Source organism: Cherax quadricarinatus, chromosome 31 (genome assembly GCF_038502225.1).
Source record: "Cherax quadricarinatus isolate ZL_2023a chromosome 31, ASM3850222v1, whole genome shotgun sequence".
NCBI classification, from domain to species: domain Eukaryota; kingdom Metazoa; phylum Arthropoda; class Malacostraca; order Decapoda; family Parastacidae; genus Cherax; species Cherax quadricarinatus.
The window spans coordinates 11958032-11976707 of record NC_091322.1 but is presented as its reverse complement, the minus strand read 5'-3'; the positions used below and the strand labels follow the sequence as shown (position 1 = coordinate 11976707).

The window sequence follows — 18676 nt, the reverse complement described above, 5'->3', positions numbered from 1 at the left end:
TCCAGGCCGAGGGACTGACAACCTCAAATTCTACGACTTTAAGGGTGATGGACTGATTACATCGTCTTCACATCTCTATTGTTCCTGCCTACTTTCTGTATTCGACTGAAGAAGCCTACTGTGTAGGCGAAACGTTTCGGAGTAAAGTTGTCTAACTGTTGCATATGTGTCTTACCTAACATTGCTCTACCATGTTGTATTACTTTTGTCACTACTACTACTACCACTAGTGAACATCGAAATGGTACCTCACTAGTATTGCACCTCACTCTGAGCCTTTATATACCCACTGTGTCCATGTATTGTTTGTAATGGCTTGATAAAGCTCCTGGAGAGCGAAATGTTGCCACAATAAAATGTCACATTATTTGTACTTGTGTCCTTTTACTTTACTTAATAGATTCTGATTAGCCAGATTTGAGTCCTGGAGGTGGGAAGTACAGTACCTGCACTCTGAAGGAGGGATGGAGATATGTTGCCATTTTTAAACTAGTATTGGCACACCTCTGGCAAGACAGTGATGGAGGCAGGTCACCCTACCTCGGTAGAAAACGGCCAGTGTGTTAAAAAAAGAAAGATTTGATATACATGTACATAAGTTTCCAGATAGAAAGCCTGATTGCTTACTAGTCAGTCAGTTGTGAATGATGATTGGAATGTAGATAAGCATGTTGTAGTTGCACATTTAGTAATAAAAAAAATGAGAGTTTGAACATGTTTGAAAAGGTCTGGTGTTACTGGACATTTATACCATAATATTTTCCAACATGTTTCATTATTTTTGGATGATTGAAATGAGGATGAAGCAATGATGAAAATGGCAATTTATTTTTTTCATATTTGATGATCACTAAGAAGAGCATCCTCTAAAATTTTTCCAGATCAGTGACTGTAATGCCTTACCTTATAAGTTACAAAGGTATTTAAAATGTGTTTTAAAAGCAATAGGTTCAGGAATACATGAATTATTTGATAATAAGTGATTGAAGAATATATTTTGTATTAAGTGGACTGCTTGCAGGATTTATTTTTTAAAGCTTTGTAGCATAATGTAATTGCTAAACTATTGGGGTAATATGTTTAACTTGCTTTAATGACTTCTGGTCTTTATTATAGTAATATAGTTTTTTGCCCAGGTACGTGCTTGAGTTTGTTAATCGGTAAGCTTAATTAACACTGAAAAGCTCAGTAATAGTCTTGCATCATAATTTTGTGTTTGCATTTTCCAGTAATTATTATGTAAGAATTATTTTTGCTGAGAGTTTATACATCTGTTTCATAACATACAGATGGTAATGTATTAAGATCAAAAATATATATAATGTAAATGTTTCTTTACAGTATCAAGTTGCACAGCTGTACAGTGTTGCTGAAGCCAGTAAAAATGAAACAGGAGGTGGTGAAGGTATTGAAGTTCTCAAAAATGAACCCTTTGATAATTATCCACTGCTTGGGGACAAGTACAGCAGTGGACAGTACACTTACAAAATTTACCATCTTAAGAGGTATTGATATGTTAACACTGACTATTCTTCTACAAAAGCATTATAGGCATAGATGGACATGTCATACTTGTACAGCACTATCCCCTGTCCCGCTGTTTTCTGTAACCTACTGATTATCCCTCCCCCCTTCTACCGCCCAATACTCTCGCTTCCTTCCCTACCCTGCAGCGCTGCATAGCCCTTGTGGCTTAGCGCTTCTTTTTTATTATAATAATAATAATACTTGTACAGCAGTCTCATCTACTGGATGTGTGTACTAGAAAATATTAGAGAATGGCTAAGAGTTTCACCTCATCATGGCACCAGAAATTAAAGGCATAACTCAGAGCCACAGCATTTGTTCCATATTGCTATGTACTCTCCTAATTGTGGTTGCAAGGGTCGAGTTATAGCAATGGGAACATTGTTTTCCAGTCATTCTTTGACTGGACTCTCACTTGCTATTCTCCTGAAATTTTCTCACAGGGCAGACTTGTTAAAAATGCAGCAGGAGAATTAAAATAAATGAAGTGCAGTGTGGTTGAGATTAGGGAAAATAAATGTATTAGTAAGTAGGTAAGTAATGTTGTACTTGAGGAACTGACTAAAAACTTAATTTTCTTCAGATTTCTTATTACAGTGTGCCGTGCACCATGGCTATACAAGCCAAAGTTCATTTGGGCTACACTACAAAATTACATAGGAAGTAGATATGAAGATGCAAAAAAATAACCCATGAAATGGCCAAAAGTCCTGCAATAAGTACAATTTCTTCACTGAATGTAATGAACAAGATCATTAATTTGCATACATTATACAGTGGACCCCCGCATAACGATATTATTTCAATCCAGAAGTCTGTTTGGGTGCCATTGTAGACCGAATTTGTTCCCATAAGAAATATTGTGAATTAGATTAGTCCGTTTCAGACCCCCAAAAATACACCTACAAAAGCACTTAAAAAATACACTTACATAATTGGTCGAGTTGGGAGCTGATCTTTATGTGGGGGTCCACTGTACTTCTTTATGTGTATAAGCTTGTTAATACCCTAATCCAAGATTGTCTCCTCCAGCAAAGTACCATCCTTTATCCGTCTCCTAGCACCAGAGGGATCATTAGAGATTCATGAAGAAGCATGGAATGCCTATCCTTACTGTAGAACAATCATCTCGGTATGTACCATGACTTTTTTTTTTTTTTTAATACTGTGCTTGTACCATATAGGAATAGTGTCCAGACACAGTTTACATTATACGAGTTTATTTCTGTAATCTGAAAGGTTTATTGGACATTATTTGCTCCAAGCATGGGCTAGCCCCTCATATCCCAAGAAAGTAAACCAGCCCACTCATCTTACTGAGGGGTTTATTCTATATAAAAGGTAATTAGTATATTTTGGAGTGGTTTTATTCTGATTTTCTCTGAAATTTTATTCATTTAATAGTTTTACACAGTGTTTAGATGTAGTTTGATAAATAACAGATATGCATTTGAGTTCATAAAATTGAACCCTTTCAGGGTCCAGAGGCCAAATTTCAAAGTGTGCACCAGGGTCCAAGAATTTTCAAAAAATAATTTTTTTATTTTTCTTACGAAATGGTAGAGAATCTTTTTCTGAAGGTAATAAAACAAAAATTACGAAATTTGATGGAAAATTGACGAAATTATACTCTCGCGAATTTTGATGTGTCCGATATTTACGCATCGGCAATTTTGCCGACTTTGACTCCCATTTTACGCCAATTACAGTATTCCAGTCAGCCAAATTCTTAGCTATTTCACTAGTATTACTTTTATTCTATCGATTGAGCACAAGAAATGACCAAATCAACTGTTTCAACAACAAAATAGTGACCGGAAATTGGTAATTTGGCCAATTTATTGCAAAGTTCAAAGTATTCCAGTTTCAAAATAGGGTCCAGAATAAACAATGCAGGCATTCCTGGCACTAAACTAACATTTCCTCTGTTCATTAGTTATGTTTTTAGGCTTTACATATGGATTCCATTTTGATTTTTTATTCACATAATGAATTTTTATTCAAACCATAAAATAGAAGATTTACTGTTATGCACCTCTTCAAGGGGGGCTCCTTGGCGTGGTGAAGAGGCTCTTGGTCTGAGGAATTAGACCTGTCGGTCTACTTCCTCAGACCAAACCTAATTACCCCCCAATCCCCCGTTCCCTATCCCATCCTCCCCATCTCCCTTTTGCCCTTCCTTTTTGGAGTTTTTTTTTTTTTTTTTTTTTTTGCACAGGCACGCTAGTTCCTAGGTAGGGGAAAGGGTACCGGGGTCCATCCCATTCCGTTGAGGTTCTTGTCGGTGGCGTAGTTTGCAGTGGAATCTGGATTGCCTGGGGATGTCCTGATCCCTCTCCGGTATCCCGGAGGGTGGCTTTGGGTGTCTCTTGGGCGACGGGTGTATCTCTGGAAGCCACCTTTCGGATTCCGGGGGTGGTGGCCGAAGGAGGTATGCTTTGTGGCGGATTTCCGGCCGCCCTCTCTATTGTCCACCGAGGTAGCTCGGCAGATGTGAGGTTGCTATCCCGGATTGCCGGTTTACTGGCATGATGGGTAGGGTATGGCACGGGTTCCATGCTGCATCTGTGCTACTTGCGGTGCTGAGGTCCTCTTGGGTGCGGAGGGAGATTTCTGGCCCTTTCATTCCTCCTAGGAACTATCCCTCCCCGGTCCCCCCTTTTTTTATTCTTTTTTTTATTTTTATTTTCTTTTCTTTCTTTTTTTTCTTAAAAACAAAAAGAAAGAAGTAACCTAACCATGGCAGCCCTAGTCCATGAACCTGGTACCCCCGGGCCCCTTCTTGATACCGCACCCCGTTCTGACCCCGCCTCGTCTTTGGACCACTCTTCGGACACTGCTCATGCCTCTGTACCTCTTGCCAGTGCTGTTTCCTCATCCGCTTCAGGTACTGAGGCCTCGACTGACTCCTTCGATTTATCTGACCTTCGCTCTCCTCTGACTATGCTTCCGGCCTCTCCCTCTACGGTGCGGCAATTTTTGAATCGCCGGCCCGTTCCAAGTCGGACCAACTCTGGTCCCACGCCTAAACGACAACGACAATTACCTGCTGATGATACTTCTCCACCTTCTCGTTCTTCTCAGAAAAGATCGACACGTCCTTCACTACCTTTCCACGCTCAGTTTCAGACTGCACAATGGACTAAATTCTTCACTTTACGACCGACTTCCTCTACTGCCTATCTTTCTGACCACAGTATTGGCAAGGCACTCCTACGCCATGTTGGTAAAGATATTTCTTTTCATGCTCTTAAGAGCGGTAAGTGCATCGTCACCGTACAGAATGCTACCCAGGCTCATGAGCTTTCTTGTCTTTCCCATATCGATACTGTTCCTCTAACTATTGAAAAGCATCATTCCCTCAATTCTTGTAGTGGTACCATCATTCTGCCCCATACCATAGTTCAACAAAATTTCCAGACATGTGGCACTGAACAGCTGGAACTCCAAGATCTCCCAATCTTCAAGGTAGACACTTACGTTCTTCCTGCCCGCGGGCGGAGACGATACCCTAGCAATGTGGCTCGTTTAACTTTTGACAGCCGTGAACTCCCATCCTCAGTTTATGTAGCAGGACATCAGTTACAAGTTCGAAAGGTGATCCCTACACTGCAACAGTGTAGAAATTGCTGGCGATTTGGCCATCCAGCGAAATATTGCAGATCTATCGCCGAATGCCCAGTCTGTGGTGCCGATGACCATTCTAATACGTCTTGCAATCGACCTCCCTCTTGCCTTAATTGTCATGAGGCTCACCCTTCGTACTCTCGCCGTTGTCAAGTCTACTTAAACGAGCGGGAAATCCGTTACTTCAAAGAGGCAGAAGGTCTCTCTTATGCCATGGCAGTTTCTCATCTCTGCCTCCAAGGGAGACTACCTCGTGTTTCTTATTCCCGTGTTTCAAAACGTCCCCCCACTTCTGGTATCCCATCTTCTGCACCCACCTCTGTGGTTACCTCTCCCATAGCCACTCCTGTAGCTAATTCTTTTGCTGTCCTCGGCTCAGACGTCCCTACTTCAATGTCTCGGTCTGATCTTGCTTCCTCGTGTTCTCTCTCACAAGCCTCAGTAGCGACGAGATCTCGTATGACACCTCCTCCCAATCGTCCCTCTACTTCTCAAAAGTCAAAAAAAGGTCCGTTAACACCTCCTACCCATCTTCCACCTCCTCATTTTCCCTTCCCTGTCTCTGTACCTGGTTCTACCCCTCTCACTGGCTCTGTTACAAGTGTAGAGGTTCACCCTCCTCCTCGTACTGTACCTTCCTCCCCTGTTCCCTCCCAAGTTTCTTCCTCTTCTGCCACCTCCCAGGTTTCTGCCTCTGTCCCCTTCCACGCTTCTCCAGTTCCCTCCACCCTTCTGTCCCCCCCTACCTTGGTACAGTCCATTACAGTTCCAATCTTTACTCATCCTCCCCCTACCATTTCCAATATTGTCTTCCATACAATGTCTCTGAATTCTGAAACACTTGAAGCAATCTCTGAATATATTGCAGAGACCAAACCATCAATGGACACTGATCCACCCTCTGCTCCTTCTCTCTCCTCTACTCCATCAGCGCAACTCCTTTCTTCACAGCGCACCGTTCCTTCGCTGCTTGAACGTTTTCCACTGCCTCCGCATGTGGACTTTTCTAACCCCTCTAGTCCGTAGGAACCCTTACCTGCGGATTTCAGGTATCTTTATCATTGCCAATCATGGCCTATTTACAGTGGAATATACTCGGCCTCAGGGGTAATCGGGGTGAGCTTCAGATGTTACTCTCCCAGTTTTCCCCTGTTGGTGTTTGCTTACAGGAACCAAAATTACACTCTGCTGTTACCTCTCCCATCTCAGGCTATAATTTATTGTATTCTTCAGATCCTTTTCCTGATGGGACCTTTAATGAAAGTGCCCTTCTTCTACGCACTGATATTCCGTACCATCAGCTATTTGTTCATACTTCGCTGCATTACACAGCAGCCCATATCCACTTGCATAGGTGGTATACGCTCTGTTCTTTATATCTCTCTCCTTCTCGGGCATTATCTATTCCGGATATTGCCTTTCTTGTTTCGTCATTACCACCACCGATTCTGTTACTTGGTGATTTTAATGCCCACCATTTCCTCTGGGGAGGTCTCACTGTGATTCCCGTGGCATTCAGTTAAGAGGCTTTTCTTGTCACCCACCCCCTCCATGTTTTAAATACAGGTACTCGCACCCATTATGATCCTCGGACTCACTCTCTCTCTTGCATCGATCTCTGTCTGCTCTTCCTCCGCCGCATTAGACTTCACTTGGTCTGTTCTTCCGGACTTACATGACAGCAATCATTTCCTAATCATTATTACTTTCCCTTCATATTCACCACCTCTTCGCATCCCACGCTGGCAATTTGATCAGGCAAATTGGAATTTTTACTCACACCTAACTGCTTTTAGAGAGGTTCCTTCTTCGTCCTCCATCGATGAGCTTTTACACCTCTTCTCATCCTCCGTTTTAACCGCAGCTTCTCATTCTATACCCCAAACTTCGGGCAGGCATTCTCAGAAATGCGTGCCTTGGTGGTCTCCTGCTTGTGCTCGTGCAGTACATTTGAAACGCGCTGCATGGGGCAGGTACCGGTACAATAGAACCACAGAGAGACTTCTTGAATTTAAGCAGAAGCGTGCGATCGCTCGCCGTGTCATCCGTGACGCTAAACGCACTTGCTGGCGAGATTGTCTCCACCATCACCTCTGCTTCCTCTATGAGTGCAGTCTGGGAAAAAGTACGAGAACTGAGTGGTAAATATTCTCCTGACCCGGCTCCTGTTCTGCGGGTTGCCGGTGTTGATATAGCAAACCCACTAGATGTTGCCAATGAAATTGGCAATCATCTGGTCCGTATTTCTCAGGGACTCCATCTATGCCCCTCATTTCTTTCCTCAAAGTCTACCAGAGAGTTAGCACCCTTGGACTTTTATTCTCTCAGAGAAGAACAGTATAATGTGCCTTTTACACTTCAAGAACTGGAGGCAACACTCTCAGCTTGCCGATCATCGGCAGCTGGGCCCGACGACATTCATATTCATATGCTACAACATTTACATCAGTCAGCCCTTGCAGTCCTATTACGCCTTTACAATCTTATTTGGTCACAGGGAGTTCTTCCACAGCTGTGGAAATCCGCCATTCTCCCTTTCCACAAACCAGGCACTACGGGACATGAAACCTCCCACTATCGTCCCATTGCTCTTACCAGTGCAGTTTGCAAAGTGATGGAACGCCTAGTAAATAGACGTTTAGTGTGGTATTTAGAGACACACAACAGTCTCTCCACTCGTCAATATGGCTTTCGTAAGGGACGTTCTACCATAGACCCCTTAATACGCTTGGATACATATGTTCGTAATGCCTTTGCGAATAACCACTCAGTTATTGCCATATTTTTTGACCTTGAGAAGGCATATGATACAACTTGGAGGTATAATATTTTGGCCCAAGCCCACTCCTTAGGCCTTCGAGGCAATCTACCATCCTTCCTTAAGAACTTTTTAACTGACAGGCATTTCCGTGTTCGGGTTAATAATGTGCTCTCCCCGGACTTTATCCAAGCTGAAGGTGTCCCCCAGGGATGTGTTCTGAGCACAACACTTTTTCTCCTTGCTATTAATGATTTGGCCTCTAGTCTTCCATCAAATATTTGGTCATCACTCTATGTTGATGACTTCGCTATTGCCTGTGCAGGCGCTGACTGTCACCTTATTACAGTTTCTCTCCAGCATGCAGTCGACCATGTTTCCAATTGGGCCACCACACATGGGTTTAAATTTTCCAGCACTAAAACCCACCAAATTACTTTCACTAGACGCTCTGTCATCTCCGATCATCCTTTGTACCTCTATGGCTCCTGTATCCCTGAAAGTGATAGTCAAGTTTCTGGGCCTCCTCTTTGATCGTAGGTTATCCTGGAAACCTCACATTACCTCTCTGAAGGCAACTTGCCACAGCCGGCTGAATCTCCTTAAAACTCTTGCTCATCTTTCATGGGGAGCTGATCGTCAAACCCTCCTTCGCCTACATTCCACCCTTATCTTATCGAAACTTGATTATGGTGACCAGATCTATTCAGCGGCATCTCCTGCTACTCTCTGTAGCCTTAACCCCATTCATCACCAAGGATTACGTTTATGCCTTGGTGCTTTTCACTCTTCCCCTGTCGAGAGCCTCTATACAGAAGCGAACTTTCCATCCTTATCCGATCGCCGTGATGCCCATTGCCTTCGCTACTATGTACGCTCTCATGATCTCCGCAATCCTTCCATTTGTAGAATGGTCACTGATATTAGTATACATTCTTTATTTGTTCGCTGCCCCTGTTTACTCCGTCCCTTCTCTCTTCGCCTTCATTCACTCTTGTCTTCTCTTCAATTACCACCTTTCTATGTACATGTAGCATCTCACTTTTCCCTACCCCCCTGGGAAGTTCCAGCTGTTCGAGTCTGCTCTTTCTCTCTCCCTTGCTCAAAAGCCCAACTGTCTACAGTTGCTTCCCGCTCTCATTTTCTTGACCACTTTCACTCTCATTCTCATGCCATTGCTGTGTACACAGATGGCTCTAAGTCTTCTGACGGCGCAGGATTTGCAGCAGTGTTTCCGGACAGCGTTGTACAGTGGACCCCCGCATAGCGACTTTAATCCGTGCAAGAGGGCTGATTGTTATGCGAAATGTTCGGTATGCGAATGAATTTTCCCCATAAGAAATAATGGAAATCAAATTAATCCGTGCAAGACTCCCAAAAGTATGAAAAAAAAATTTTTACCACATGAAATATACATTTTCCTACACACAAAGAGAAGGATACATGCACAATAGTAGAGTAGTACATGCACAATATATATTGTGCATGTACTACTCTACTAAATGAAGAATAAATGACACTTACCTTTATTGAAGATGCAGCAATGACTGATGAGACAGTGTCCTGGGAGTGCCTTTTCCTCCTGAGTACTGTAGGTCCTGTTTGGCATTTTCTTCCAGTACAGGCCTTATCACACTGTATGCCACTACGATTCTTAAATCTCTCAAACCAACCTTTGCTGGCTTTAAATTCACCAATATGAGCACTAGTTCCAGGCATTTTTCCCTGTTCACCTGGGTGTTAGTCGACTGTTGTGGGTTGCATCCTGGGAGACAAGATTAAGGACCCCAATGGAAATAAGTTAGACAGTCTTCGATGACACTGACTTTTTTGGGTTATCCTGGGTGGCAAATCCTCTGGGGTTAATTGTTTCTTGGTATTCTCAATAAGCCACACCAACAACGGTGCTACAGCAGCAGCAGCAGCTGACGGTGGTAGAGCAGCAACAGACGATGCTACAGCAGGAACAGACGATGCTACAGCAGCAGCAGACGATGCTACAGCAGCAGCAGACGATGCTACAGCAGCAACAGACGATGCTACAGCAGCAACAGACGATGCTACAGCAGCAGCAGACGATGCTACAGCAGCAACAGACGATGCTACAGCAGCAGCAGCAGACGATGCTACAGCAGCAGCAGCAGACGATGCTACAGCAGCAGCAGACGATGCTACAGCAGCAGCAGACGATGCTACAGCAGCAGCAGACGATGCTACAGCAGCAGCAGACGATGCTACAGCAGCAGCAGACGGTGCTACAGCAGCAGCAGACGGTGCTACAGCAGCAGCAGACGGTGCTACAGCAGCAGCAGACGGTGCTACAGCAGCAGCAGCAGCAGCTGACGGTGGTACAACAGCAGCAGCAGCTGACAGTGCAGCAGCAGCTGACGGTGGTACAGCAGCAGCTGTACCACCAATAGTAGCGATGGTTGATTGGGGTTTATTATACAACCTGGCCAGCTCGGAGACACGCACTCCACTTTCATACTTATCAATGATCTTTTTCTTCATCTCTATAGTAATTCTCACCCTTATTGCTGTAGGGTTGGCACTAGAAGCTTTCTTGGGGCCCATGGTTACTTATTTTCCAGAAAAAATCACCAAAAACACTGTAATAATACGAAATGTTCCGATTGTATGCTTGGATGTTACCACGGAAGCTGGCTGGTAAACAATGCCACCGGCAGAACATGCGAGTGTGGCTCAGGCCGCACATTGGACGTGTCTCGGACGAAGGGCGGTGAGCGGGTTTTTGGGCGGTATGCTAGGCAAAATTTTTGCGAAAAAAGCGAGCGGTATGCGGATTGTACGGTATGCGATGCGTGCGGTATGCGGGGGTCCACTGTACAAGGGCATTTACTGTCTTCGGCTAGTATTTTTACTGCTGAATTGTATGCCATCCTTACAGCACTTATCCGTATTGCATCTATGCCTGTGTCATCATTTGTGGTTGTCTCAGACTCCCTTAGTGCTTTACAGGCTATACAGAAATTTGATACACCTCACCCCTTAGTCCTCCGTATCCAACTTTGGCTACGCCGCATCTTTACCAAGCATAAAGATATTGTTTTTTGTTGGGTCCCTGGTCATGTTGACGTACAGGGCAATGAACAGGCAGACACTGCTGAGCGGTCAGCAGTACATGACCTACCAGTTTCATGTAGAGGTATTCCATTTACGGACTATTTTGCTGCAATATCTTCCCAACTTCACACCCGTTGGCAACAACGTTGGTCTACTATGCTCGGCAACGAACTTCAATCTATTAAACCGAGTATAGGTAACTGGCCGTCTTCTTATCACCAGTGTCGAGGTTGGGAGACTACTCTCTCCCGTCTTCGCATTGGCCATACTCGTCTTACTCATGGATATCTCGTGGAGAGGCACCCTGCTCCTCTCTGTGAGAATTGCCAAGTTCCATTATCAGTCAGCCACATTCTGTTAGACTGCCCACTTTATCAACGAGCACGCAGAATTTACCTCCGTCGTCGTCTTCGCTCTGTTGCTCTCTCTTTACCTTCCCTTCTCGCTGATGGACCCACCTTTCATCCAGACTCTCTCATTGACTTTTTGACAACAACTGACTTACTTCACAAATTCTGATACCTTCAGCCCTTTCTACTTCAATCTCTTGCTACCCCCTACCCCCGTACTATCCCCTGCCCCGCTGTTTTCTGTAACCTACTGATCATCCCTCCTCCCTTCTGCCATCCAATACCCTCGCTTCCTTCCCTACCCTGCAGCGCTGTATAGCCCTTGTGGCTTAGCGCTTCTTTTTGATTATAATAATGATACTGTTATGCAATACTGTAATAATTGTATAAATGCTATCACCACATTTGTGAATGTATATTAGACCCACCAGCTGTCATTAGACTTGTGAGGTCATTTGTTTACTCTTGAACATCGGCAAAAAATTAACATTTCTGCTACATTGAGCTCAGTTTCAAGCCATTTTCAGTACGTACTAAAACAATTCAAAATCATCTCTATTTCTGTAGTATATCTTCCATTCTATCAAATGAGACCAAGGAATTGCAAATACAGTGGACCCCCGCATAACGATGGCATCACATAGCGATTTTTCCGCATACCGATTACTTTTATCGCAAAATTTTTGCCGCGCATACCGATTAAAAACCCGCTTACCGATTTTCGTCCGAGACGCGTCCAATGTGCCCTCACATGTGCCGGCCGTCCCATTGTTTACCAGCCAGCCTCCGCGGTAACATCCAAGCATACACTCGGAATATTTCGTATTATTACAGTGTTTTCGGTACTGTTTCTGGAAAATAAGTGACCATGGGCCCCAAGAAAGCTTCTAGTGCCAACCCTGTGGTAAAAAAGGGTGAGAATTAGTATGGAAATTAAGAAAGATTTTGAAGGGTTTGGGGCTAACCCTGAGAAGCCTATGCCAGTTGTGGAATCCATTGTGCCTACTTCAAAGATTAAGGAAATGTGTGCACAGTGGGTTGAACTGCAAACCTTTATAGATGAAAATCACCCTGACACAGCTGTTGCAAGCCGTGCTGGTGACTATTTCAATGACAATGTTATGGCCCATTTTAGGAAAGTCTTGAAGCAACGGGAGGTACAGAGCTCTATGGACAGATTTGTTGTGCGACAGAGGTCCAGTGACTCTCAAGCTGGTCCTAGTGGCATTAAAAGAAGAAGGGAAGTAACCCCAGAAAAGGACTTGCTACCTCAAGTCCTAATGGAAGGGGATTCCCCTTCTAAACAGTAAGAAGATAATGCTCTCCCCTCCTCCCATCCCATCAATCATCACCAGATCTTCAATAAAAGTAAGTGTCATGTAATTGTGCATGCCTTTTTCAGTTTGTGTGTATTAAAATTAACATTTCATGTGGTAAAAAAAAATTTTTTTCATACTTTTGGGCGTCTTGCACGGATTAATTTTATTTCCATTATTTCTTATGGGGAAAATTCATTCGCATAACGATTATTTCGCATAACGATGAGCCCTCTTGCACGGATTAAAATCGTTAACCGGGGGTCCACTGTACAACTATAAAAAAACACACAAAAAAACACTGCAAAGTTTCTGTTTTAATCGAAAATTACGGTCTGTTTTTTTCTCCCATTATGCACTGTGTGCTGCAGGATTTATTTTATGTGGTGCACACATACCACATAGATGTATTCTCTCATATCTAGGCCCAAATTTACTGCTCACAGCTTATCAGAGTGAGCTGAGCTCATGACATAGATCTACGGTTTGGACCCTGAATGTAAAGCCGTAGATCTGCGGCATGGACCCTGAAAGGGTTAAAAATGTAAGTCAGAATAAACATGTGTATCAGAGCTTAACTATACATATATGATAAGCCAATTGATGCATGTATTACAGGGAAAGCAAATTGGTTGGTTGTACTGCTCAATTACCTTTATTGTTTTTCCTGTCTTTGGAAGGCATATTGACATTTTCTTATCTGTTAGGTTATTTTCATTTTCATGTCTTCATCTTATTCATTATCTATTCCTTCTTCCTTCCTGCATTTTTCTATTTTTTTTTAATTTTAAATGCTAAATCAGTCTCTTAAATTTGTCATATTTAACACAAAATCATGTCAGTATTAAACTAATAATATTTTGTATCTAACAGACTGTTTAAATATTTCTTTACTAATAAGTTGCCTTTCAGAATCCAGGCTACATGAAGGACAGTTTTTATATTACCATAGAGACACTTCATTCAGCTGATGATGGAGAGTCTGAGAATGTGAGTGGTGCAATACTTGATTTGACAATATTTTGGCTCTGTTGCTTTTCATAGCCTTGACAGAACTTTGCTTACTTGGCTCTCCTCTGTATGTTATCATTAGAGCATTGATGGCACTCTACTTAATGTTGCTCTTCTCTCAAGGGAGGCTCTTTGATGCTGGTAAGGGGTCCTTTATCCAAGGAATTGAACTTTACTTTCCTTTCTTTAGAATGAAACCCCACATGTTTATTGCTCCCCATGATGTAATAATAAATAATGCTCATCTCTTCTTGGGAGTAGAATCTTTTACATTTGGGCTTCATTTATCCAAAATTCTTAGCACTGAGGTCCCAAAGGTCCCATATCATGAGCAAATTGGGTTCCTGGTGTTTAAACTTAAGAACAAGTCATTTGTATCCCTTAACTATAAAAAAAAAAAATTACAGTATGAAGTATGGTTGTCCTTTTGTACATGTCACACGTTTGTAACTGCAGATAGGTATTCATAAAACAAAGAATTTCTCAAATGTTACTACTTTTGGACCTCATTCCTAAATGTAGCTCAGGGTAATTTGGGTAAGTTGAGGTCCAACTGCTCTGTTTTCCAATTTGGTGAACACTTTCAGTTCAAAGATCTCTTCCCTACGTCACTGGTGATTTACTGTTCACACAAAATTACTAATCTGAAAATTTGACAGAGGGACAAAAATAAAGAAATCACAGTAATTAAAAGAGCATTGTTTATCCTCTTTTCAACTTGATAATTTAGGGAAATATTCCTGGGCTTAAATACATTTATGACAATATTTTTATTTGTAGTAGAAGCTTAATGCAGTATATGGTTAATTCTTTATTTAATTCTTGTACACTGAATTAAAGCTGTTGGTTTCGCTTTTATTATTTTAATGTGCCACGTGTTTTATAGTAGTTTAATATTTTTCCATAGTTGCTAAGCATTTTGTAAAATTTAGTACTGCATCCATTAGGTGCATGAAGTATTCTATGCTTGAATTTTAGGTACACTATGGTACCTAATTGTTTATACCACAGCTGGAGTAGATCAAAATTGTATCTTAGTCATGTTTAATAGATCTGCTGGTTTCAACAGGAATTGGTATCCTAGATATGCTAATGCTTATTCCTACTCATCTTTTCAATTTGTTTTCATTAACTGTACTATTATTCTAGAGTAGATTTTGGACTGAATATTGTGAATATGTTTTCCACATGTCTTCCTGAATTGGTGGAAGATGGCCATAAAGTTTAAAAAAAAAATTGGTTTATTAGGGAAGAAATAATTATTTTTACAGTACATTCATCTATATCAATAAATTTAGTGTCTTTATGTATCCATACATATTTTATGCAGAAGAGGATAAATAAATATACAAGGTATGATATAGCACGTATTGAAAGTAGTTTGTTAGATTATGTATTGGTGGATAAAAGGTTGATGGGTAGACTCCAGGATGTACACGTTTATAGAGGGGCAACTGACATATCGGATCATTATTTAGTTGTAGCTACAGTTAGAGTAAGAGGTAGATGGGAAAAGAGGAAAATGGCAACAACAAGTAAGAGGGAGGCGAGAGTGTATAAACTAAGGGAGGAGGAAGTTCGGGTGAGACTGGTGCAAGTATGAGCAGTGGGGGGGGGTTGAAGAGGGTTGGAATAGTTTTAAAAATGCAGTATTAGAATGTGGGGCAGAAGTGTGTGGTTATAGGAGGGTGGGTGCAGGAGGAAAGAGGAGTGATTGGTGGAATGATGAAGTAAAGGTTGTAATAAAAGAGAAAAAGTTAGCTTATGAGAGGTTTTTACAAAGCAGAAGTGTTATAAGAGTAGAGTATATGGAGAGTAAAAGAAAGGTGAAGAGAGTGCAAAAGGAGAGCAGATGATAGTGGGAAAGGCACTGTCAAGAAATTTTAATGAAAATAAGAAAAAAATTTGGAGCGAGTTAAACAAGTTAAGAAAGCCTAGGGAACAAATGGATTTGTCAGTTAAAAACAGAGTAGGGGAGTTAGTAGATGGGGAGATGGATGTTTTGGGTAGATGGCGAGAATATTTTGAGGAACTTTTAAATGTCGACGAAAAAAGGGAGGCGGTAATTTCATGCACAGGACAGGGAGGTATGCCATCTTTTAGGAGTGAAGAACAGGATGTGAGTGTGGAGAAGGTGTGTGAGGCATTACATAGAATGAAAGGGGGTAAAGCACCTGGTACTGACGGGATCATGACAGAAATGTTAAAAGCAGGGGGGGATATAGTGTTGGAGTGGTTGGTATTTTTGTTTAATAAATGTATGAAAGAGGGTAAGGTACCTAGAGATTGGCAGAGAGCATGTATAGTCCCTTTATATAAAGGGAAGGGGACAAAAGAGATTGTAAAAATTATAGAGGAATAAGTTTACTGAGTATACCAGGAAAAGTATACGGTAGGGTTATAATTGAAAGAATTAGAGGTAAGACAGAATGTAGGATTGCGGATGAGCAAGGAGGTTTTAGAGTGGGTAGGGATGTGTAGATCAAGTGTTTACATTGAAGCATATATGTGAACAGTATTTAGATAAAGGTAGGGAAGTTTTTATTGCATTTATGGATTTAGAAAAGGCATATGATAGTGGATAGGGGAGCAATGTGGCAGATGTTGCAAGTATATGGAATAGGTGATAAGTTATTAAATGCTGTAGAGTTTTTATGAGGATAGTAAGGCTCAGGTTAGGGTGTGTAGAAGAGAGGGAGACTACTTCCCAGTAAAAGTAGGTCTTAGACAAGGATGTGTAATGTCACCATGTTTGTTTAATATATTTATAGATGGGGTTGTAAAAGAAGTAAATGCTAGGGTGTTCAGGAGAGGGGTGGGATTAAATTATGGGGAATCAAATACAAAATGAGAATTGACAGTTGCTTTTTGCTGATTATACTGTGCTTATGGGAGATTCTAAAGAAAAATTGCAAAGGTTAGTGGATGAGTTTGGGAGTGTGTAAAGGTAGAAAGTTGAAAGTGAACATAGAAAAGAGAAAGGTGATGAGGGTATCAAATGATTTAGATAAAGAAAAATTGGATATCAAATTGGCACGGAGGAGTATGGAAGAAGTGAATGTTTTCAGATACTTGGGAGTTGACGTGTCGGCGGATGGATTTATGAAGGATGACATTAATCATAGAATTGATGAGGGAAAAAAGGTGAGTGGTGCATTGAGGTATATGTGGAGACAAAAAACATTATCTATGGAGGCAAAGAAGGGAATGTATGAAAGTATAGTAGTACCAACACACTTATATGGGTGTGAAGCTTGGGTTGTGAATGCAGCAGCGAGGTGGTGGTTTCAGGCAGTGGAGATGTCCTGTCTAAGGGCAGTGTGTGGTGTAAATATTATGCAGAAAATTCAGAGTGGAAATTAGGAGGTGTGGAGTTAATAAAAGTATTAGTCAGAGGGCTGAAGAGGGGTTGAGGTGGTTTGGTCATTTAGAGAGAATGGATCAAAGTAGAATGACATGGAGAGCATTTAAATCTGTAGGGGAAGGAAGGCGGGGTAGGGATTGTCCTCGAAAAGTTTGGAAGGAAGGGGTAAGGGAGGTTTTGTGGGCGAGGGGCTTGGACTTCTAGCAGGCGTGCGTGAGCGTGTTCGATAGGAGTGAATGAAGACGAATGGTATTTGGGACCTGATGATCTGTTGCAGTGTGAGCAGGGTAATATTTGTAAAGTAAAAGGACACAAGTGCAACTAATGTGACATTTATTGTGGCAACGTTTCACTCTCCAGGAGCTTTATCAAGCTTTATCAATGGCTTGATAAAGCTCCTGGAGAGCGAAACGTTGCCACAATAAATGTCACATTAGTTGCACTTGTGTCCTTTTACTTTACATATTGTCGGTAATTCTACCAACTTTATTACAAGGGTAATATTTAGTGAAGGGATTCAGTGAAACCGGTTATTTTTATATAGCCAGACTTGAGTCCTGGAAATGGGATGTACAATGCCTGCACTCTAAAGGAGGGGTTTGGGATATTGACAGTTTGTAGGGATATGTTGTGTATCTTTATACGTATATGCTTCTAAGCTGTTGTGTACTGAGCACCTCTGCTAAAACAGTGATTGTGTGAGTGAGGTGAAAGAGTTGAATGATGATAAAAGTATTTTCTTTTTTGGGGATTTTCTTTCTTTTTGGGTCACCCTGCCTCGGTGGGAGACGGCTGACTTGCTAAAAAAAAAAAAAAAGTTATTATCCAGTTGTCACATTCACCTTCCTTTGCGCTTTATCCAGCATTCTGTCTTAAATGGCCAGATGTACGGAGTGGAAATTCTAATGGCTTGTGAATCCACTTAATTTATAGAAAGATATGCTACTCAAATACAATAAATGGGCAGGAATAATTTCAGTCCTGCTTACTTTTCATAAGCCTTGCAACACCTATTTTGAAATTTTATCTTTACACTGCATAGCAGAACCTTAGCCATATGTTATGTCCAACAAACGAGCAAATTTTTTATTTGTGAACTATAAATATATAGTTTACATGTAATAAAATATTGTTAAACACAAAAGAAAGCCACTAGCATGGGGAGAATGTCAAGTGAGGTGCTGCATTGCTGATAAGTGTCTTAATAGAAACATTGTTTTGTAATTTAAAATTTATTTGACATTGTGTTGTAATAAAAATTGTCATAATCATTATGAACCATGTCATTTTAAAACAATATGAATTAAGTTAAGAAATCCATGTTTACATGTGTTGTTAGTCTGTCAGGTTCAAGGTGAATATGAGAGCTTGCTGAATTATTAAATGAAAATGTTTAGTAGAGTAACATGCAACTTTATATATATTACAGTAAAGTTGAGTAGCAGTTGTTACCAAATACACACTTCCAGCATTTGCACGGTGAATGGCTTAAGACATGCTATGTACCTTTGGATTTTTCATGTTCATAGAACTACTGTTATAGTAATTGGCTTTTGCATAAAACACTTAGTACAGTGGAACCTTGGTTTTCAGCTGTTCTGGATATCAGCCAATTCGGTTTTTGCCTGCTTTTTTAGCC

At 41.5% G+C, this 18676-nt stretch overlaps 1 protein-coding gene across 3 annotated transcripts in view; it reads left to right on the top strand.

Moving 5' to 3' along the window:
- Positions 1 to 18676, top strand: part of LOC128697530 (phosphatidylinositol transfer protein beta isoform) — a 37354-nt gene that overhangs the window by 6202 nt on the left and 12476 nt on the right. For 2 of the 3 annotated variants that reach the window (XM_053789299.2, XM_053789306.2), the window contains 3 exons: positions 1342 to 1505; positions 2560 to 2659; positions 13575 to 13652. In XM_053789299.2, coding sequence (XP_053645274.2) covers positions 1342 to 1505; positions 2560 to 2659; positions 13575 to 13652 — 342 coding nt within the window. The remainder of the gene's footprint in view (positions 1 to 1341; positions 1506 to 2559; positions 2660 to 13574; positions 13653 to 18676) is intronic. The other variant, XM_053789314.2, reaches the window with a different exon arrangement.